Below are 24,112 nucleotides of genomic sequence, written 5' to 3' on the forward strand. Positions count from 1 at the left end.
GTCAGGTGTTTTCAATCAATGGGATGACAATCAGGTGTGAGTGGGCACCCTGTTTTATTTAAAGAACAGGGATCTATCAAAGTCTGATCTTCACAACACGTTTGTGGAAGTGTATCATGGCACGAACAAAGGAGATTTCTGAGGACCTCAGAAAAAGTGTTGTTGATGCTCATCAGGCTGGAAAAGGTTACAAAACCATCTCTAAGGAGTTTGGACTCCACCAATCCACAGTCAGGCAGATTGTGTACAAATGGAGGAAATTCAAGACCATTGTTACCCTCCCCAGGAGTGGTCAACCGACAAAGATCACTCCAAGAGCAAGGTGTGTAATAGTCGGCAAGGTCACAAAGGACCCCAGGGTAACTTCTAAGCAACTGAAGGCCTCTCTCACATTGGCTAATGTTAATGTTCATGAGTCCACCATCAGGAGAACACTGAACAACAATGGTGTGCATGGCAGGGTTGCAAGGAGAAAGCCACTGCTCTCCAAAAAGAACATTGCTGCTCATCTGCAGTTTGCTAAAGATCGCGTGAACAAGCCAGAAGACTATTGGAAAAATGTTTTGTGGACGGATGAGACCAAAATAGAACTTTTTGGTTTAAATGAGAAGCATTATGTTTGGAGAAAGGAAAACACTGCATTCCAGCATAAGAACCTTATCCCATCTGCGAAACATGGTGGTGGTAGTATCATGGTTTGGGCCTGTTTTGCTGCATCTGGGCCAGGACAGCTTGCCATCATTGATGGAACAATGAATTTTGAATTATACCAGCGAATTCTAAAGGAAAGTGTCAGGACATCTGTCCATGAACTGAATCTCAAGAGAAGGTGGGTCATGCAGCAAGACAATGACCCTAAGCACACAAGTCGTTCTACCAAAGAATGGTTAAAGAAGAATAAAGTGAATGTTTTGGAATGGCCAAGTCAAAGTCCTGACCTTAATCCAATGGAAATATTGTGGAAGGACCTGAAGCGAGCAGTTCATGTGAGGAAACCCACCAACATCCCAGAGTTGAAGCTGTTCTGTATGGAGGAACGGGCTAAAATTCCTCCAAGCCGGTGTGCAGGACTGATCAACAGTTACCGCAAACGTTTAGTTGCAGTTATTGCTGCACAAGGGGGTCACACCAGATACTGAAAGCAAAGGTTCACATACTTTTGCCACTAACAGATATGTAATATTGGATCATTTTCCTCAATAAATAAACGACCAAGTATAATATTTGTGTCTCATTTATTTAACTGGGTTCTCTTTATCTACTTTTAGGACTTGTGTGAAAATCTGATGATATTTTAGGTCATATTTATGCAGAAATATAGAAAATTCTAAAGGGTTCACAAACTTTCAAGCACCACTGTAGACTCTTTCTCACAGCACCTGTGATAGCAGGGTTTGTTATGCCACAGTGCAAGGACTTTATTGACAGTGTTCATGGGTGATTTGGGCAGGCCCCAGCTCAGCTGTGGCCAGACTCCATGAACCTGAAGCACTATAGTGAGATATGTGCTGCCCAATTGCTGAGGCAGTTTGACTTCCTGGTAAAAACTTCTTATTATAGCACTGCATGTGGCACATTATGCTGCTTGCCTTGGCACAGTCCAACCAGCTGGCAGACCCCTCTGTAAGGGATTTAATTTAGACTTCACTCCTGGCAGTATATCAGCTGGGCTAACATTGACCACTCTACTTGATGTCTACTATTCAGCCCTGCTGAACATACCTTGGGTACCAAGCTCATTCTTTGGGCCTGCTACGCAAAAAGACCTAGATAGCAGTAGTCATGATGCCATATGGCTTCTACGGTGCTCCCTAAGGGTCATGGTCGGAATTTTTTTGGAGCTACTTTTGCATTACCTCGTTATAAGGGTTAGGGTTAACACAAAAGTGTTGTGAGGGAATGAAAAAGTAGCTTAATGTACTGTAGCCCCCAAAGGGTCATGGTGGGGATTTTTTTCAGCTACCTTTGTGTAATCTTGAGTTAAGAACTTAGTTACCACACAATCTGCTTAGCTTAACCTAAAGGGCCATAAAAGTAACGAAAGAAGTCAAAGAAGTCTGTTTCAAAACATTACTTTTATGCTGGGGATGTAAGTTAAAATGGCTGTCTCCACTTCTACTTATAACAGAACAGGAAGTAAGTTGCATAATCAGTGCAACTATAACAGTACAAGACATTTTTAAAGCCATGAGCTTTGATAACTTTAAAAGTAAGAAAAAAAAGTTAAAAAATACTTAAAAAAACATAATTGTGCCAACTGAAGCAGCTGTGTCTCAAATCCTGTCTTTACTTCTCCAAACTCAGGGATCCCGTTCATGCAAGTGGGGGCTTTAGACCGTGACGACCGAAACACACCCCATGCTGATCTGCGTTTTCGCCTCCTAGACCAGATGCCTCGCATCCCGGCCAGTCACATGTTCCACATAGATGCCACTAGTGGGGAGGTGTTTCTCACAGAGGATGGTAATGAGCACAGGGTCTGAATTTGGGAGATGTATACAGGGAAAAATTTATACACACACACACACACATATACCGGTATATATCCTCCTGAGAACCAACCCATAGACTTGTGTCCTTTGTAGTTGACATTAGTTTTACATGCACACCCTCTTACTCTTTCAAGCTATTCACTTGAATCCTGGTGTCTTGTAAAGAGTACATCCTAGGCTTTCCAATGATATATCATGTGACTAGGAGGGTTGCTGGGAAATTCCTAGTAAGGAAATCACAACAAAAGAGAAATTGAGAGACAAATTTTTTTCTTGGTTCCCAGGAGGATATATAATTTTTTTTCTATCCACATTTACTGGATATGAGTAATCACATGCTCTGATTGGCTACTCTACTACTAGGCTATCAGCTCATATACCATGAGTAGAGGTAAACAAAATGGCGGAGCATGTTGCTGAACCAACCGAGGAGGAAATAAAAGCTCTACTCAAAAACAAAACCCCAAAAAATAAAAAAAGCAACAAAATATGGAATGAAAGTATTTGGTGATAAGAATGCATCTTTTTTTTCAAGAACTATTATTATAGCATTTTTCACAAATTGCTACTGTCATTTCATTGGTTTGTTTAAAGTCAAAGCAGAAATGATTTTGTCAGACGTTTTGTATAAAGTTTTTATTTATTGAATTTGCAAAAATTAAAAATAAAAATGCTCTGTTTCTCAAAATCAAGTGAATGTGGATATTATAATACAGTTATTCTATTCAATCTCGTTGTACATGACTTATAGCCATCTCGGTGCTACGTGCCTCATTGGCTATCAGCTCATGTACGACTCGATTTCGTGGAATAACGAAATTTTATATAATGTGTGTATGTATGTGTGTGTGTGTGTGTATGTATGTATGTATGTATGTATGTATGTATGTATGTATGTATGTGTGTGTGTGTTTATACAGTATACATATCTGTATATCTACCTATCAATCTAATCTGATATATATACCTACACAGTATGTACAGTACTAGTCAAAAGTTTGGATGAAGTGAAGTATGGATTATTAGTGTAATGCCAACAGTGTGCAAAACTGTCATCAAGGTAAGGGTGGTCAGTTTAAAGTATCTAAAATATGAAACATTTTGGATTTTTTTTAAACACTTTTTTTTGTTTATTACATAATCACATATATGTTCCATATTTATTTCATAGTCTTGATGTCTTCAGTATCAAAAAATCATTAAAATATATTTTACTCATTTAAAAATAGAAAAATGTAAAAAAACCAAAAGTGAACCTGATAATTAATTCATATATTAATTAATTAACATATATTTTATACAAAATATTGTGGCTCCATGTTGTATTTTTGTTTGGTTTTCACTGCTTAAAGGTTTCAATGAATAAACTAATGCAGTATGGCTTCTGATGGCACTTTCTGTGTCTATCTTATTATATTCATCTTAATCTCCACTGCACATGTACACTGTCACTCACACTCAAACCAATCAAATCCTGATAGGAATCAAATCAGGATTCAAAGAACCAACACTGTATCACTTTATTTGAGTGAGTCGATGAAAATATAAAATTTACAGTTGCATCACTGACTCGGATATACGTATTATAGGCCTATAAATTGCAGTGTCTATGAAACACATTTACTGTATATTTTGATATGTACACATTTTGATACATACACATTTATTGCGAAGCTTTGTAACCTGTAGTATAATGAAGATTAATGAACAAAATGCATTCTAAATCACTTTGTATGGCTCATGTATACATGTGTTTTCCTTGCAGTTGCAAGATGTATTGTCTTTTTTTAGTGTGTTTGGGTATGTGTGTGTTTATCGGCAGGTGCCTCTGCTCTGGACCCTGAAATGTGTGGCCGCTATAAACTTTCAGTTATGGTCCAAGACATGGGTGGGAAGGCCAACGCTTTCTTCTCCACAGGCACTGTGTTGGTGGAAGTCACAGGGAACACATGGGCTTCACCCGACCCTGTCCGATTGCAGGAGAACCTACCAGGCCCATACCCTATCCCCATTTCTCAGGTTAGACACTACACATACACACAACTAGACAAGTGTTGTGTTTCGTCAAATGAAAAATAAACCACTACACTCACCAGCTGACCTCCTAGAGGATCATAATTTTCCTCTATTTCTGTCAGTTTAAAGAAAAAAAATCTTTCTTTGTTTTATTTTATGAATCTATCTACATATCTAGCTAACACTACATTATCTCCCTGGTATAGTATTACTCTCTACTCAGCAAGTGGTAATTACTGGGTTTGTTTCTTCATCTGCTGTTGGCACAAATCGTAGCACATTCCCTCTAGTGGGCATGTGACTAATGTGAATACAACTACCATGCTCAGTAGCTTCTGAAGAAGGGCCTGAGTCAGCTCTTGCTGGCTTACAGGCATTGTTGATGAGTTCTAAGTTAGCTGTGGCAGCCACTCTAAAGGTGGCAGTGGCCTGAGTAGCGTGATGGTGCTGGCTAATATGATGAAACAGAGGTGCGTTAGATGTGACCATATGCCTACTGTTGCATTGCTGCTGGTGGTGTGATGTTGCTCAGCAACCACCATAATGTGTACCTGTGTAGCAGGCTAGTTCAATAAAGAGTTTACACTGTAAACTCACACTGATTACTCTGTAATCAGAGGCTATAATAACATAAAATGTATTTCAGTTTCCATTATCACTGAAACATGCTGTCAGAGTGTGGATCAGACTCATCAGGGAGTTGAAGAAAGAAGTGCAGTTCATTTAAGAATCCATAGTGCAATGCTAAAACAAAATTATTTCAAACTGTTATAAAAAGCAGAACGTTGGCTGTGCATGTTACTGGATGGAAGCATATATATTGAAAAAGACAGGCCCCAACCAACCAACCCCAAGACATAACCCCATACCATGACAGACCCTGGCTTTTGGACTTGTTGCTGGTAACAGTCTGGATGGTCCTTTTTGTCTTTGGTCTGGAGCATGTAGTGTCCATTTCTTCCAAAAAAGATCTGGAATACTGATCCATCTGACCACAATACACATTTCCACTGTGTGATGGTCCATCCCAGATGCCTCAGAGCCCAGAGAAGTTGGCAGCACTTCTGAACATTGTTAACATAAGGCTTCCTTTTTGCACAATAAAGTTTGAACTGGCTTTTGAGGATGTAACTCCATTTTGTAGTGCTTGATAAATGTTTGGCAAAATAATCCTAAGCCCATGTGGTTATATCCACGATCGATGAATTATGGTTCTTGATGCAGTGCCGTCTGAGGGATTGGAGATCATGGGTGTTCAGCTTAGGCTTGGGCTCTTGCCCTTTACTCACTGAAATTCCTCAGATTCCTTGGATCGTTTAATAATGATATGCCCCGTAAAGGGTGAAATATCCAAATCCCTTCCTATCTTTCTTTGAGGAACATTGCTTTTAAACCTTTCAACAATTTTTGCATGCATTTGTTGAGAAAATGGAGATTCTTGGCCCATCTTTGCTCCTCAAAGACTAAGCCTTTCCTGGATGCTGATTTTGTACCAAATCATAATTACAGTCACCTGTTGACATCATCTGTTTCGAATCACATCATTATTTAATTGTTTTACCTCTTTACTAGCCCTAAATTGCCCTATCCCAACTTTTTTGGAATGTATTGCAGGCCTGAAACGCAGGAATGGATGCATATTAACAAATGAAATGAAGTTGACCAGACAAAACATGAAGTAGCTTGGGCTCATACTATCTGTGATGAAATACAAGTCAAACCATATTTAGGAATCACTGGTTCGTTTTTTATTTGCATTTTCCATACCATCCCAACTTTTTCTAATTTGGGGTTGTATTTATTCAGATAAGGCACACCTGAGAAATAACCAACTTTTCAATAACTTTGGAAAGAAAAAGTCATTTTGAAATAGGGTGAAAATTATTAAGAACAAGGTTGTTTTTTTTAAGGAGAGCTTGAACCATTGAATGTTTGAAACTTGCAGGGATAATACAAGAAGTTAAGCAGCAAATACCTCTTTTAGGAGACAAGTGAGTATGACATCGCCTGATGACCGAGTGGGTTTCTTATGAATTACAATGTATTTTAGGAACAAAATGGAAATGGGCTCAAACTGATTTAAAAGTTATGAGCTGAGGGTATAATGTGTTAGGTAATTTTTTTTTTTTTGCTTATAAAGAAATGAAGGAAACACACTTTAGGGGACACATCAAGCATATGGCAAACTAATGGGTTTAGTGTGTATGTGCTACAGTAAACAACTGACATTTGTGATGACAGAGCTATGTCTTGTAAACTGAAATGAATTAGGCCACAATTAGGCTTACTGAACTGGCAAAAGAAGAAGCCTCTTGAGTGATAGCCTTTCAACTCATTGGCTACTTTCTGCAATCAGTTAATTTCTTTTGAGTGACTACTGGCATTTAAGTTTTCTTTTAAACCCCTTGACTATGCTGTTTTTGCCCGGCCCACCAACTGTTCAATTTCTGGCTTCCACTGCTGTGGAGCAAACCAACTGTTGAGCCCTCTGTTCGAGAGATGATTGAAATGATTCTCCTAGTAGACCAAGATATGGGTTGACACTAACTTAATTTATACATGCATTTTGATTTACTTTCTTGATGAAAATGTGGTGTTAGGTGTGGTTAGAACAGTCTGCTCTGCCAGAGCAATCCTGCAGAGTCTGCCTTGTCTGGCTGGGTCAGCCTTTGGGCCTGCCACCAAAGATGCGTTGAATAGAAGGGGTGCAAGTTTCTGTATCACAAAACCAACATGGCCAACTGACCCACTTCCATGGAACTATAGGCCACAGTTCTGTGTTATGATGCCCACAAGAGTTCTCCCTGGTTCTTACAGACCCCCTCATGCCCTTAGATCCCATGAGTCGGGTCCCAGACAACACCCCATGCCAATAAAGAGTCTCAAAGAGATTCTTTATAGCTAAAACCATTGTTAATTAGACAGCAGGATGAGCTCAGTTCTTCCACCAATTCCCAACCATTTCAGGGCTCAAGGCCTCATTGATATCTGACCCAAAAAAATTATTTGTTCCTGAGAAGTTTGTTCCCTCTTGTACAGTTCAAAGCAAGAGGTTCTATTTAACTTATTTCTGTGTATTGAAGAAGGATGGCTTTTTTGTCCAATTCAATAATTGAGAGGGCTGAACTTGTTTTGAAAGGTTCCTAAGGTAAGGGTCTTTGGTGAAGTTCAAGTTGTGTAACCACAAGACTGGTTCATATTAGTGGAGCTGTGCTATGCTTACTTTCATGTTTCCATTGCCTTAGAAGACATGCTTTTTAAAGTTTACCTTCCAAGGACCGGAAAAAGGTGGCTTGCCCTCTCCAGGTTGGTGGAGAAGTCCTGCCTCAAGTGGAGGAGTTTAAGTATCTCGGGATCTTGTTCACGAGTGAGGGAAGGATGGAGCGTGAGATCGACAGGCGGATCGGTGCAGCCTCCGCAGTGATGCGGTCGCTTTACCGGTCCGTCGTGGTGAAGAAGGAGCTGAGCCAAAAGGCGAAGCTCTCAATTTACCGGTCGATCTACGTTCCGACTCTCACCTATGGTCATGAGCTTTGGGTAATGACAGAAAGAACAAGATCGCGGATACAAGCGGCTGAAATGAGTTTCCTTCGCAGGGTGGCTGGGCGCTCCCTTAGAGATAGGGTGAGAAGCACAGTCACTCGGGAGGAGCTCGGAGTAGAGCCGCTGCTCCTCCACATCGAGAGGAACCAGCTGAGGTGGCTCGGGCATCTTTTTCGGATGCCTCCTGGACGCCTCCCTGGGGAGGTGTTCCAGGCATGTCCCCCCGGGAGGAGGCCCCGGGGAAGACCCAGGACACGCTGGAGGGACTATGTCTCTCGGCTGGCCTGGGAACGCCTCGGTGTTCTTCCCGAGGAGCTGGCCGAGGTGTCTGGGGAAAGGGAAGTTTGGGCTTCCATGCTTAGACTGCTGCCTCCGCGACCCGGTCCTGGATAAGCGGAAGAAGACGAGACGAGACAAGACCTTCCAAGGACAGAAGTTCCAATTCAAAGTCCTACCATTCTGTCAGCTCTTGCACCACTGGTGTTTTTGATACGTATGCAAACAGCCTTGTCACTCCTGATGGCTAGTGGCACTAGGATCCAGCCATATTGGAAAACTCTTTCTTTTGTGAAACTGTGCAACAGCTTATGTGCAGCAACCAAGGAGCACACCATTTGTGCCATGAACTCTTTAATCTATGCAAAGAATGCTAGCCAGAATGCTAGAATGCTAGGTGGAGATTATTAGACTTGCCAATCAGATTCAGCCAGACTGTACCAGTGCATGTTGAAAATGCTAAGACTGATAACAACAACTACAGTGGTGATCCTGTTAGGCTTTCTGGATCTATGTGATTTTCAGAAGGTAGTTATAATCCTGAACCCCAAATTCCATGGACAGAAACATTTCTTTGTCTCAGCAAGCGAGCGAGCGAGCAATAGATAGATAGATAGATAGATAGATAGATAACTTTATTAATCCCCAAAGGCAAACTAGCTTTTTGGAAACAGTAGCATGTTGGAGATGCAATGCATTCCTGAAAAAAAGGAGTCCAGGTGAGAGTGGTGCACCACTGAAAACAAACATGTCCCTTACAGACTGGGGAACTGTGTGATGTGTTGTGGGGTCAGAACATATCAACCAACTGGAATTGAAGGCAGTCTGTCTGACCTTCAAGTTATTCTTATTGGTTCATTGACATTTCCATGTTTTGGTTTGCTCAGACAATGCCATCTTGATCAGCTATAAAAACCATCAGGGTACTCAAGCAGCTCTATCCACCCTGCATGAAATCTTCTCAGGTGGGCTCATCCCTAGACTCACTGAGAGCAATTAAATTACCGGGACTGTACAATAGTGCAAGATATTGATGAGGAGTGGCATGTGCACCCAGATGTGTTAGCTGAGGTGTAGATGGACCTCATATTGCTTATTGTGGTTCTCCCTCACTACCTCTTATACACTTTTCCTCCTTGTACCACTGATTTTTCTCTTGTTGCACATAATTCAGCAACTAGGCTAGAGAGTCCTGATCATGGCCCCAAGATGGTCTGCAAGACCTTGGTTTCTAATAATGCTTTTGCATGCGGCCAACAGGATGTGTTAGCCTACAACTGGCCTCATCACCTATTTTATTAATTTTCTCCTCTACCTCCAATTTTCCCCTCATTGCACATATTTCAACAGTTAGAGAGATGTGCTCATGGCCCCTAGATAGTTTACAAGAAAATACTACCACTTTCATAATTGTCAGAACGCTGTGTCTGCTTCCTCCCCAAGCAAATCTACTCACCCATATAGGCACTGAAAATCAGCACCCTCTGCCAGGTCACCTGTATCTGTGGGTCTGGCCAGTTTGAATCACTGACTGTGGTTTCTAACATACCTATCCAGGAAACATGCCTGAACACAAGGACCTATAGCATTAGGGTTTTGTATTTCCTTAAGTAGAAGTTGTTCTGTGAATGACATTTACCTCATCTGGACCTGGTGCTTTGCCCAAAACCCTTAAGTACTAAATTATCTTTAAGTACTACAAGAAAGCTCACAATCCTTGAAGCTGTTAATGTTGCCAAATAACTGCTGTATTCAAAAATTAAATGCAAATTGATGAATTAATGCATGATATTTGTGTATACTATACTAAACTGTTACCCAGTGGTTTAATACATTTATATTGACAGAAAAAGATTTTACATCCAGCCTAGGGTTTAAAGAGTGTGTCACTGAGAGGCTGAACACCATGTCTAGTTCTGGGTTTACTGCCAAAGGCAATCAAAACAGTCTGGCAAAGGCACTGAGAGAGATAGCGAGGCTTAATCTTCTGAAAGCAATCATTCAAAGGATCATGGAATATTTTGTACTCTGTTTGTGTTAGGCTTTACTCTGGGTTAGAGCACAGTGGGAAAGGATTTCACATGCCTGTCTTGACAGCTGCTGTTAATCAGGCAACCCAGATATTTGATATGTACACTTATAACCAGTGCCAGTCTCTCCTGTATGCAAACCACACAAGAATGACATCATAACATGTATAAGGATACATATACATTTATTTATTACATAGGCCTTACTATACATTTCCCCAACAGGCCTAAACAATTTGTAATTCAAATCAAAGTGTGAATGGTTATGTTAAGTGTAACAGCAATGGGCCAAAACTTACCAGGCACTGAAAAATAAAAGATGATTTGTGTCACTTTAAACAAGGCAAATGTTTATCCTGATTTGTTTTCTATTAAAGTGCTGTCTATGTGTATATTTTTGCCAATAATTATTTTCCGATAATGTGTTAATGCTGAAAGCAACATAAAATTAATAAATTCAGGAGTGAATATTTTAAAGTACAGCGTCTTGCAAAAGTATCCATCCCCCTTGGTGTTTGTCCTGTTTTGTTGCATTACAAGCTGGAATTAAAATAGATTTTTGGAGTGTTAGCACCATTTGATTTCGACAACATACCTACCACTTTAAAGATGAAAATTGTTGTTTTATTGTGACACAAACAATAATTAAAATGAAAAAACAGAAATCTGGAGCATGCATACCGTAGGTATTCACCCCTCAAAGTCAATACTTTGTAGAGCCACCTTTTGCTGCAATTACAGCTGCAAGTCTCTTAGGGTATGTCTCTATTAGCTTAGCACATCTAGCCACTGGGAATTTTGCCCATTCTTCAAGGCAAAACTGCTCCAACTCCTTCAAGTTAGATGGATTGTGTTGGTGTACAGAAATCTTCAAGGTATGGCACAGATTCTCAATTGGACTGAGGTCTGGGCTTTGACTAGGCCATTCCAAGACATTTAAATGTTTCCCTTTAAACCACTCCAGTGTAGCTTTAGCAGTATGTTTAGGGTCATTGTCCTGCTGGAGTGTGAACCTTTGTCCCAATCTCAAACCTCTGACTGACTCAAACAGATTTTCCTCCAGAATTGCCCTGCATTTAGTGCCATCCGTCTTTCCTTCAGTCCTGACCAGCTTTCCTGTCCCTGCAGATGAAAAAACATCCCCACAGCATGATGCTGCCACCACCATGTTTCACTGTAGGAATGGTGTTCTCAAGGTTTTGGGTTTGCGCCACACATGGCATTTCCCATGATGGCCAAAAAGATCAATTTTAGTCTCATTTGACCAGAGAATCTTCTTCTATGTGTTTGTAGAGTCTGCCACATGCTGTTGGGCAAACTCCAAATGTGTTTTCTTAAGCAATTACTTTTTTCTGGCCTCTCTTCCATAAAGCCCCACTCTGTGGAGTGTATGGCTCAAAGTGGTCCTATGGACAGATACTCCCATCTCCGCTGTGGATCTTTGCAGCTCCTTCAGTGTTATCTTTGGTGTCTTTGTTGCATCTCTGATTAATGCCCTCCTTGCCTGGTCTGTTAGTTTTGGTGGGCGGCCTTCTCTTGTCAGGTTTGTAGTGGTGCCATATTCCTTCCATTTTACTAGAATGCATTTAATGGTGCTCCCTGGGATATTCAAAGTTTGTGATTTTTATTATAACCCAGCCCTGGTCTATACTTCTCCACAACTTTGTCTCTGACCTGTTTGGAGGCTCCTTGGTTTTCATGTTGCTTGCTTAGTAGTGTTGCAGAGTCATGGTCCTTCTAGAGCAGGTTGATTTATACAGATATCATGTGACAGATCATGTGACACTTTGATTGCACACAGGTGGATGTTAATCAACTAATTATGTGACTTATGAAGTGAATTGGTTGGACCAGCTCTTATTTAGGGGTTTCATACGAAAAGGGGTGAATACCTATGCACACTCCAGATTTCTGTTTTTTCATCTTAATTATTGTTTGTGTCACAATAAAACAACAATTTGCACCTTTAAAGTGGTAGGCGTGTTGTGTAAATCAAATGGTGCTAACCCTCCAAAAATCCATTTTAATTCCAGTTTGTAATGCGACAAAACAGGACAAACACCAAGGGGGGATGAATACTTTTGCAAGACACTGTATTTGGTTCATATTCATAAGGTAGTGGTACAGCTGCTGAAACTACTGCTGAGATGAATAAATAATATAATTACATGCAAAATTTTGCATAGCATAAGAGAAAATGAAGAAGGAAAACATTTCAGGCTATTATTCTTTTGATTTTTACCCAGACAATGGAGGGGGTGGGGTGTTATGCTGTGGGGGCATTTTGCTTGTCTGATTTGCGTCCCCTTAGAAAGAAATGTCACTGCACATCAAGCCAAAGTGAGTCTGACTGATCACCTTTAATCTAAAGATGGCTCATGGTACAAGGGGTCACTGAGTGATTTGATGAGTCTCAAATGTAAACCACATTCGGCTTTTCTCAACCCAGTTGAATACCCCTGAGTGATGTATTTGACAGTGCTCTCCACTGCCATCATAAAATCTTAAAACACAAACTGAAGAATATTGTTTAGAGGAATGGGATTCGTTCCTTCAGTACGTTTCCAAAGAATCTCTGCCAAGACATATTGAAGCTGTTCTGGTTTCTCATGGTGGCACCTTGCGAAAACACTTTATAGCACTTTTGAGTTCTCCATTCAAATTAGTCAGGTGTTAATTTTTCTATAACAGCAGTGTTGGCTGCAAGGCAATTTGAAGGTATATATTAATACCTAATATCAATCAATCAATCAATCAATCAATCAATCAATCAATCAATCAATCAATCAATCAATCAATCAGTGAATCAATCAATCAATGTACTCATTCAAACAAATTGTTGTTTTTAAAGTAACCACTAATTCACAGGAAGCTGCATGGTGGATATTTAGCGTTGTGCAAAAGTCTTGGGCACTCAGTTTTTTTAGGCCACATTTTGTGATAGATTTTTATTTTATGATTCCTACATTATCAGATCAGTAGAAAAAAAAAACATTTTAGATTTCCAAACAGTAGTTTACCAGCATAAAATTAAACATTATAGAAAATGTAAAAGACCACTTTTCAGACAAAAAAAAAGTGAATTGAAAGAGCTCAGATAATTCACTTTTTTTGTCTGAAAAGTGGTCTTTTACATTTTCTATAATGTTTAATTTTATGCTGGTAAACTACTGTTTGGAAATCTAAAATGTTTTTTTTTCTACTGATCTGATAATGTAGGAATTCACATTGGTCACATTGGTGTTTGGGCAGTCGAATTCTCACCTGCCATGTGGGAGGCCTGGGTTTGATTCTTGGCCAATGCAGCAACGTTTAGAAGTTAGGGGAAGCCATGGCCTAAAGGTTAGTGAAGCAGCTTTGGGCTCAAAAGATCACTGGTTTGATTCCATGGACCTGCAGGAATGGCTGAAGTGCCTTTAAGCAAAGCAGCTAAATCCCAACTGCTCCCTGGGTGCTGCAGCACAGCTGCCCACTGGTCTGGGTATGTGTGCTCACATCCCCAGATGGGTTAAATGCAGGGAAAGAATTTCATTGTGTTCTGATGTACATGTAATGAATAAAGGCTTAAAAATATACACTTATATGTATAATGAACACTGCTGGGTTTTGCTGCAAAAAAAAGAAGCAAGTGTGACAGTCAAAGTCTCCAGGAGAACTTCTGTTCTGCAAGAAGCACAGTAAAATATGTTTATGTACTGCCTAAAAGCAGAGCTCCTGATGAGTGTAAGAGTAAAATATTTGCAAAGGCACAAAATCAACCTGAATATAATAATAATAATAATATAGCATATGAACAATCGAATTGTGTAGTGTACAACCCCGATTCCAAAAAAGTTGGGACAAAGTACAAATTGTAAATAAAAACAGAATGCAATAATTTACAAATCTCAAAAACTGATATTGTATTCACAATAGAACATAGACAACATATCAAATGTCGAAAGTGAGACATTTTGAAATTTCATGCCAAATATTGGCTCATTTGAAATTTCATGACAGCAACACATCTCAAAAAAGTTGGGACAGGGGCAATAAGAGGCTGGAAAAGTTAAAGGTACAAAAAAGGAACAGCTGGAGGACCAAATTGCAACTCATTAGGTCAATTGGCAATAGGTCATTAACATGACTGGGTATAAAAAGAGCATTTTGGAGTGGCAGTGGCTCTCAGAAGTAAAGATGGGAAGAGGATCACCAATCCCCCTAATTCTGCGCCGACAAATAGTGGCGCAATATCAGAAAGGAGTTCGACAGTGTAAAATTGCAAAGAGTTTGAACATATCATCATCTACAGTGCATAGTATCATCAAAAGATTCAGAGAATCTGGAAGAATCTCTGTGCGTAAGGGTCAAGGCCGGAAAACCATACTGGGTGCCCGTGATCTTCGGGCCCTTAGACGGCACTGCATCACATACAGGCATGCTTCTGTATTGGAAATCACAAAATGGGCTCAGGAATATTTCCAGGGAACATTATCTGTGAACACAATTCACCGTGCCATCCATTGTTGCCAGCTAAAACTCTATAGTTCAAAGAAGAAGCCGTATCTAAACACGATCCAGAAGCGCAGACGTCTTCTCTGGGCCAAGACTCATTTAAAATGGACTGTGGCAAAGTGGAAAACTGTTCTGTGGTCAGACGAATCAAAATTTGAAGTTCTTTATGGAAATCAGGGACGCCGTGTCATTCGGACTAAAGAGGGGAAGGACGACCCAAGTTGTTATCAGCGCTCAGTTCAGAAGCCTGCATCTCTGATGGTATGGGGTTGCATTAGTGCGTGTGGCGTGGGCAGCTTACACATCTGAAAAGACACCATCAATGCTGAAAGGTACATCCAGGTTCTAGAGCAACATATGCTCCCATCCAGACGACGTCTCTTTCAGGGAAGACCTTGCATTTTCCAAGATGACAATGCCAAACCACATACTGCATCAATTACAGCATCATGGCTGTGTAGAAGAAGGGTCCGGGTACTGAACTGGCCAGCCTGCAGTCCAGATCTTTCACCCATAGAAAACATTTGGCGCATCATAAAACAGAAGATACGACAAAAAAGTCCTAAGACAGTTGAGCAACTAGAATCCTACATTAGACAAGAATGGGTTAACATTCCTATCCCTAAACTTGAGCAACTTGTCTCCTCAGTCCCCAGACGTTTACAGACTGTTGTAAAGAGAAAAGGGGATGTCTCACAGTGGTAAACATGGCCTTGTCCCAACTTTTTTGAGATGTGTTGTTGTCATGAAATTTAAAATCACCTAATTTTTCTCTTTAAATGATACATTTTCTCAGTTTAAACATTTGATATGTCATCCATGTTCTATTCTGAATAAAATATGGAATTTTGAAACTTCCACATCATTGCATTCCATTTTTATTTACAATTTGTACTTTGTCCCAACTTTTTTGGAATCGGGGTTGTATTTCACATCAATAAATTGCTGAATTGTCTCATGACAGTGGGACCAATAATGAGACATGCATCACAGTTACGAATACATATTTATTCCTTTCTTTGACACGGTATGCCATGTGCCAGAAACAACACCATGACATTTATTATGGTGTGACTCTGCTGGGTGCCTGGTAGACAGCAGTGAACCAGTGCTTTCACTTTACATCATTACTATAGAGATTATATAGATATAGTCTGATTGAATATCAAACTTGATATGTCAAACAGTTGTCTGGTTACATCTGTCATGGCCAGGCATGTTGGAACTCGGAGCGCAGTCACAAAGCATGTGCACGCCATTAGGACTAATTACCTTGTACCTGTTCCTGATTGGAGCTCAGTCACAGCACAGACATATAAGGACTCTCAGTGACACACAGTCTTTGGGAAAACCTTGTATTTTGTATCACTTTTCTGGTTTTGACCCTGTTTGTGTTTTTGGACTTTGAGTATTGTATTCTCTCTGATATCCTGTCTGTACCTCGCTCGACCAAGGCCTGTTTTTCAACTCTGCCTTGGTCTACATTTTCAATCTGTTTGCTAATGTGTTTTCAATAAAACTCTTCCTGCACTTACATCCATCTATTGCCCTTTCATGACAGACTATCAATTGTTCAACAAGCTAGTGGACTAATAAAACTGAACTAGTTTTATATTAAACTATTGTGAATATTTTCCATAAAATGTGCAAATAATCCCACATCATTAAAAAAAAACAAATTTAAAAATAAGCGCTGGATAAAAACCCATTCATCTTATATAAATAAAGATACAAATTTTGTTGTCTGGAGGTCAAGCATTTGAGATACATTGCCTTGCACTTACGATCGGGTTCCCTTTGGTGATACACATTTGTCATTCGTATGAATGTTGTATGATCAAAGCCATCAAAAATCAGGACAATGCATTTATCTTAAGTATGGGGCTCCACTCTGCACACGCAAAGCGAGTGAGGAGTTCTGCTAAAACCTTCTGTCAGGAAATGGTGGTGAAGCAAATGTAATTGCAGAGGAGTGTTTATTATAAAACATGCAGGCGATGACATGAGGCTGAACGCAATAAACAGTAGACAGGTGAAGGTCAAGTGAGGCACAAACAGATAATCGGAGGCACAGACAAAAGGCAAAGTCCAAAATACACAATCAGAGTTGAGAACCTGAATGACAATCTAAACATAAACTTTGATAGGGATGACTGGGAATGCAATACTTTGCAATGTTGTTGAGTTTTCAGTGTCCTTATAAGCATGCACTGATTGCGCTTTAATCTGGGACAGTTGTGCGCGATGATCAATTGTCCAAAGGGCGCGACGGCATGACACCTCCCAGCTAATTTCCTGATAAAACTGCACAAATTGTACCTGATCCTCCATTTTTTTTTCTTTAAAGCAAAGGGTTGTCACACTTTGTTTCATTCATTACTGTTGACTGCTTTTTATAGTATTTTTAAATGTAGAAAGATTTAATTTTTATTATTTTAATATTTTGGAAGGCATCTTTGCTCTACAGCTTTTCTTTCCATGTGCCTATGACTTTTGCACAGTACTGTACATTACTGAAATCGAGTAAAAACATATTGCAAAAGAGGAAGAAGTGGTGTTATTTAACAAAGTAAAACATACAATCATTATTCATATAATGTATGGAAAGAGATGCCAGTAGCAATAGATGTTCTTCATTAAGCTTTCTGATACATTGCATTTCCATCTTGTTAACATTAAGACAGAGAGAAAAAAGAAAGGCTGGTAAGAGAGCAGCTTTAACTTAAATGATAACAGAACAAACTTGTCTCATAGACATTCCACATTAAAACATTAAATGTAACTATAAATGGATAGAAAGTATAATGTGTTTTGTTTAAATAAATATACAGTAAATGTACAATTGTTTGCAAATTACTGTGTTATAAGAGAAATAAATTGCTTGTTATCGGAAAATAAATCACAGGATTGTTGATAATTTCCTATAAGAGCCATTTCACAATCAGATTAAACTTTTCAGGTCTACAATAGTCCAAAAATCAAACTTCACATATTTGTGCTTCTCTGCTGCCAAAAATGACCTTATAAGATGGAAATGAACTGCACAGAATTTGAGAGCTACAGGTCGTATACTGGGCATGTTACTTGTAGTGAGAAGAGGCATATAGTACCGTATGTTTCTAAAACTGACCACCTTTCTTATAGTCCATAAGAGTAAGGGATGTGATTTTAAGTACAAATTTTCAAGTCCTGTGCAGCGATGTTTGTACATGGTGGTAACTGTAAGAACTAGTGATGTGGTGATGATCCTTGTGGTTTTCCGGAGAGGACGCTTTTTGACAGACTCGCATTTCAACCACATGTGAAGCTCTGCTGCAAAAGCGTCTCTTATCTGTTTCAAGTCCTGTTTCTTACTGTGCAACAACAGAGTATTATGCTTTAAAAGAGAGAAATATTTTCTTAAAAATCATTTACAACCTCATCATATGGTGAGTGTTTTCCGGAGAGGACATTTTTGACAGACAAAGCATTCTGTCGGAGGCAGTTAGTTTACAAAAAAATGTAATTTCCACTTAAATATCTGTCTGTTGTGAATGAAAGTACTGTATATGTCCCAAAGTAAAACCTAGTTACTGCCAAAAAAAAAAATTCAGAATTTCACCAGTAAAATCCAAGTGTAATAATTAAAGTAGAATTTAAAGAAATGATCACAAGGTCAAAACTGAGCCCACATTTGACTCTTACAGACATATTTATAAGAAATTATAAGATGCATTACTGCTGTAGGTAGGGCTGGTGTATCCCTGTAACATCAGGTAGAAAAAACTTCAGTATATATCAATGGTAGAACTATTTTATGTCACGTAAGCCATCCTTGGCCAATCCCTGCACAGGAATTTTTTGATGAGACATATATATGTACAACCCCAATTCCAAAAAAGTTGGGACAAAGTACAAATTGTAAATAAAAACGGAATGCAATAATTTACAAATCTCAAAAACTGATATTGTATTCACAATAGAACATAGACAACATATCAAATGTCAAAAGTGAGACATTTTGAAATTTCATGCCAAATATTGGCTCATTTGAAATTTCATGACTGCAACACATCTCAAAAAAGTTGGGACAGGGGCAATAAGAGACTGGAAAAGTTAAAGGTACAAAAAAGAAACAGCTGGAGGACCAAATTGCAACTCATTAGGTCAATTGGCAATAGGTCATTAACATGACTGGGTATAAAAAGAGCATCTTGGAGTGACAGTGGCTCTCAGAAGTAAAGATGGGAAGAGGATCACCAATCCCCCTAATTCTGTGCCGACAAATAGTGGAGCAATATCAGAAAGCAGTTCGACAGTGTAAAATTGCAAAAAGTTTGAACATATCATCATCTACATCATCTACAACTTTTTTGGAATTGGGGTTCTATGTATGTATGTATGTATGTATGTATGTATGTATGTATGTATGTCTCATCAAAAAATTCCTGTGCAGGGATTGGCCAAGGATGGCTTACATGACATAAAATAATTTCACCATTGATTAAGCAATGTATCTTCTGATGTCAAAAAAAAAATGGATATGGTGTGAATCAATCATGAGCTATCCTGGATATACCATGAACTGACGTCACAATTTCAAGTTATACAGCCGACTCGAGTCACAGCTGTGGCTCCGTGAACATTTCTGTGTGTGTAGATCTACGTATCATGATCTTGCCTAATGAGGCAGGAGATAGTATGCTACACTGCACATGCACAGGTCGAAGGTCGCACTGATGTAAACAACAAACATAGCTGCCTCCAGTGAGTTTATCCTGAGATTCGATCTTAACACTTTTAGCTTGGAATTATTTAATGAGGAATATAAATCAAACATTCCATGCATTGAGAGGCTCTGGGAATTATGATTCTCTGAGGTGACTGGCATATTGCTATATTCTGAGGGGAAAATAGTACTATGCCAGTCACCTCAGAGAATCGATAATTTCAACCAGAGCTTCTCAGTGCATGGTATATTTGATTACTGGGCCTAGTTGCAGGAGTTAGTTGGTGTTATTCAAAAAGACACCCATGATTGTGAAACAGTTCATAATAACATTCTTGTTCATGTTTTATATTTAACTTCTGTTGGTTTTCATGTCACCCATTTTATATATAACTAGACCATGCTGTATGTATATCTAAAGCAGTGTTGTAGTCGAGTCATTACACCTTGAGTCTGTGTCCAGTCTCAAGTCCCCAGTGTTCAAGTCCGAGTCAAGTCCAAGACATTAAAAAAAAATTCGAGTCGAGTCTGAGTCCACTATTGATCCGAGTCGAGTCTGAGAACAAGACTCCAACCGCACCATTTGTTTTAGCACCATTAACGTTAGTTTGTTCCTGAACATGACGTATGAACAGGTGAAAGTACATTCTCTTTGTCAGGGAGTGTGAAGTATTCTGTCAGAGATGGTTGGGAGACGGATGTAAGTGCAGAAGGTGTGTTTATTGATATGAGTGAAGACAGGTAAACAATCCAGAACGGCAGGCAAAATCGTAAAACAGTGAAACAGGCAATAGGTCGAGCGAGGCACAAACAGGCTATCATAGACTCAGCAGAATCAAAGATGAGAAACAGGAAATCAGGGATCAGGAACCCAAACAAGGAAATAAGGCTCAGTAATGTGTCAGCAACACAACTCAATATTTCGCAAAGTAAGTGTGTTTTCACAGTTTTTATATCGGTGTGCTAATTGTGCCTTAATCCTGTGCAGGTGCAAGTCGTTTACAGCACACATATGAGAGTCCGCTTGGCTCATGCGCTGTCTGGAGCGCGCCCGAGAGTCTATCTGATGCACACGCCAAGGCGTGCAGGTGTAACACTCTTGCATGAAATTAGTAAAAAATTAACGTAGATGTAAATATCTCATCTCATTATCTCTAGCCGCTTTATCCTGTTCTACAGGGTTGCAGGCAAGCTGGAGCCTATCCCAGCTGACTACGGGCGAAAGGCGGGGTACACCCTGGACAAGTCGCCAGTTCATCACAGGGCTCACACATAGACACAGACAACCATTCACACTCACGGTCAATTTAGAGCCACCAATTAACCTAACCTGCATGTCTTTGGACTGTGGGGGAAACCGGAGCACCCGGAGGAAACCCACGCGGACACGGGGAGAACATGCAAACTCCGCACAGAAAGGCCCTCGCCGGCCACGGGGCTCGAACCCGGACCTTCTTGCTGTGAGGCGACAGCGCTAACCACTACGCCACCGTGCCGCCCAGATGTAAATATCTTATGGCAAATTATTATGGCATGTTACAAAAAATAAAAAAAAATCCGAGTCCTTGTCTCCAATTTATAAGTCCGAATGCAGTTAATGCACGAGTCTGAGTCCAAGTCCGAGTCATCTGTGCTCAAGCCTGTCAAGTCATGAGTCCTTAAAATTAGGGCACGAGTCGGACTCGAGTCTGAGTCCTGGACTCGAGTACTACAAGCCTGATTTAAAGGATGAATTTGGGCAATAACTACATTGTACTTCAATATTAAATGCAAATGTAGCAAAATCACAGTACTGTACAAGTCTGGACTCCAGAGAAACAGGACATTTTGGACAGTCCATAAAATCCTTCACCAGATGTACAAGCTGTGTAAGTGTTTCAGAGGGTGTAAGAAACAGTTTCCCACAAAAACAACTAGTAATGTTAAATGTTTATATTACCGATGCAGTTCTATTCATTGTATTGGAGTCTGTTATTGATCTGTGTTAATATGTCCCAGTATTTTCTTGCTCAGTCTCTGCCATACACGTCTATGATGCCTGGCTCTCAGTATAGCCTGATCTTTAACTTGTTATTCAAATTTTATTAGTCGTGGTCTGATGTCTGTCATGGTACAAAGATGGCATGAGACTAAAAGTAACACAGGATAATTGAACCAATGAGAGAGAAAGAAAGGAGACAGTGTGTCCTCAGCACTATGGATCTTGTCTTTTGTTTCCATTAAATTTTAATTGGCTGGAAAAAGTAAGCAGCACTTTGCAAATCTCACAGTAGAGGAAAGAATGACACAAAGCTCAGCTAGAGGTCTTGTTTAACATGGCCAGTAGGAGTTATTGTCAGGGAAATGAGATAGTGTTCAAAGAAATAGTTGGTTTGTATATTTATAGCCCCCCACTCCATACTGCTCACCCTCTTTTCTTCCCCTTCCTTGGTTCCATCCATCCATCCATTATCTGTAACCACTTGTCCCCTTCAGGGTCACAGGCAAGCTGGAGCCTATCCCAGCTGACTATGGGCAAGAGGCAGGGTACACACTGGACAAGTCGCCACAGGGCTGACACATAGAGACAAACAACCATTCACACCTACAGTTAATTTGGAGCCACCAATTAGCCTAACCTGCATGTCTTCAGGGGAAACCAGAGTACCCGGAGGAAACCCACACAGGCACAGGGAGCGCATGCAAATTCCACACAGAAAGGCCCCCGTCGGCTGCTGGGCTCAAACCCAGAACCTTCTTGCTGTGAGGCGACAGGGCTAACCACTACACCACCATGACACCCTGTCTTGGTTCCTTTGATATGAAATATGATCACATTCTAAATTCAGCGTGATCTTTTTCCAGATATAGCTTATTTGTAGAATCTGTTTATGCACTGTTTTTGAGAATATTAACAAACCACTGAAGCTACATCTACTAGTTATCGGTTGTAGATGCATTCATTTAAATTTGCCATTTTATCCAAAGCAATCCAAGCACAGTGAGCAGCTGATAGTCAAGGGCCATGTTTAACAACCCAGCAGTTTTTCACCAGCAACCCTAGGCTTGAACTCACACATTTGTGTACAGACATGGAGCCATAGTAACTGGACCATGTGTCTATATATCCATACGACCTCCGTCAGTCGATGTCAATTTTGGGTTTATTGTCTCTCAGTCACTGTGTTAGAGCATCTTCGTAGGTGACTGAAAAGACTGATCCTGGAGTGCAGTCACGACTGCAGACGTCACACTTATATGTGGAGTCACCTCTGGCAGAAGTGCAGCGTTCCTTCCTGCAGGTTCATTTGGCTTCAGCTGCACTGCGGAGACTGACCTCTCCAGACTTGGTGTGCTGCTGTACGGCACTTCTCCTCTAAGAGCAGTCTGCTGCAAGGTCTTTCCAGGAGTCAGTGTTGATGCCCACAGTCTTCATGTCTAGTTTACAGACTGGAGTTCAGAAGTGCAAACATTTTCTAAACCTACTCTAAAATCATTCCATTATGGTGCCTTTATTAAAGAGAAACAACACACACACACACACACACACACACACACACACACACACACACACACACACACACACACACACACTTCCTCTGTTTCCTTCCCTTAACTGGACCAATGAAGGACCAGTCATACTGTGCTGTGCTTTAGGCTTATACAAGCTACTACATATTTGTGAAATATTGTGACAAACACTGCCTGAATAGCAAGGTCAGCTGCTTTGGTTGTACACAGTGTAGTAGCTTTAATAAGTACAAAAATATCAAGGTAAAGGTCGAAAGGGAGTGAGTGAGTGTGGATGTCTGTGCATGTGAGGATGGAGCATGTCTGTGTATGTCCTTGAATGTACGCATATGAGAGAGAGCATGCGTGCATGTCCATGTGAGATAGGGACAATGGAAGCAGAGAGGAAAGGAGAGAGAGAGGAAGTTTGTGTGTGTGTGTGTGTGTGTGTGTGTTGTTTCTGTTGAATAAAGGCACCATAATGGAATGATTTTAAGGTGGGTTTAGAAAATGTTTGCACTCCTGAAATCTCAAGGTTGGTGCTTGTTCTGTGTGCACTCTCTACTGTAATACATGCGTGTGCATGAAGAGTCATAGCACTGAAGGGTTTTTTATGTGTAGTTGGAAGGCCTCATTCTGCCCACTTTTTTGGCGTTGAGATGTATATGTGGGTGGTAGGAGTCACAACTGTTACAACTGGTGCTGAAAGACTAATGCATTTATTTTCATGAAAATAGGCCAACAGTCATTCCCTCTCTCTCTCTCTTTATATTTCACTGTAAATGCTCTACATGCATAAGAATAGAGTTGAAGAGTCCAGCAGAGATCTTTAAATCGCATATACTCACAAGAATGATTTAGTGTTGTTTTAAAAATATTTAATTATCCCCATTTTCTCCCCAATTTGGTCACCTGCCAGTTCGCACCTACCAGCCAGCTGTCCCCTATCATATGACAGGCACCAACCAGGGAGGGTGACGGCAAACACATGCATCCTCTGAGAATGTATGTGAAGCCAACCATCCATCCATTATCTGTAACCGCTTATCCTGTGCAGGGTCACA

General features: G+C 40.2%; 1 protein-coding gene across 1 annotated transcript in view; it reads left to right on the top strand.

The window, feature by feature from the left end:
• The window catches only part of cdh16 (cadherin 16, KSP-cadherin), a 157,577-nt gene that overhangs the window by 16,392 nt on the left and 117,073 nt on the right, over window positions 1-24,112 (top strand). Inside the window, exons 5-6 of the mRNA XM_060911626.1 lie at window positions 2,305-2,463; window positions 4,315-4,511. Of these exons, the coding sequence (XP_060767609.1) occupies window positions 2,305-2,463; window positions 4,315-4,511 (356 nt within the window). The remainder of the gene's footprint in view (window positions 1-2,304; window positions 2,464-4,314; window positions 4,512-24,112) is intronic.

The sequence above is a fragment of the Neoarius graeffei genome, chromosome 27 (genome assembly GCF_027579695.1).
Source record: "Neoarius graeffei isolate fNeoGra1 chromosome 27, fNeoGra1.pri, whole genome shotgun sequence".
Taxonomy (NCBI): Eukaryota; Metazoa; Chordata; class Actinopteri; order Siluriformes; family Ariidae; genus Neoarius; species Neoarius graeffei.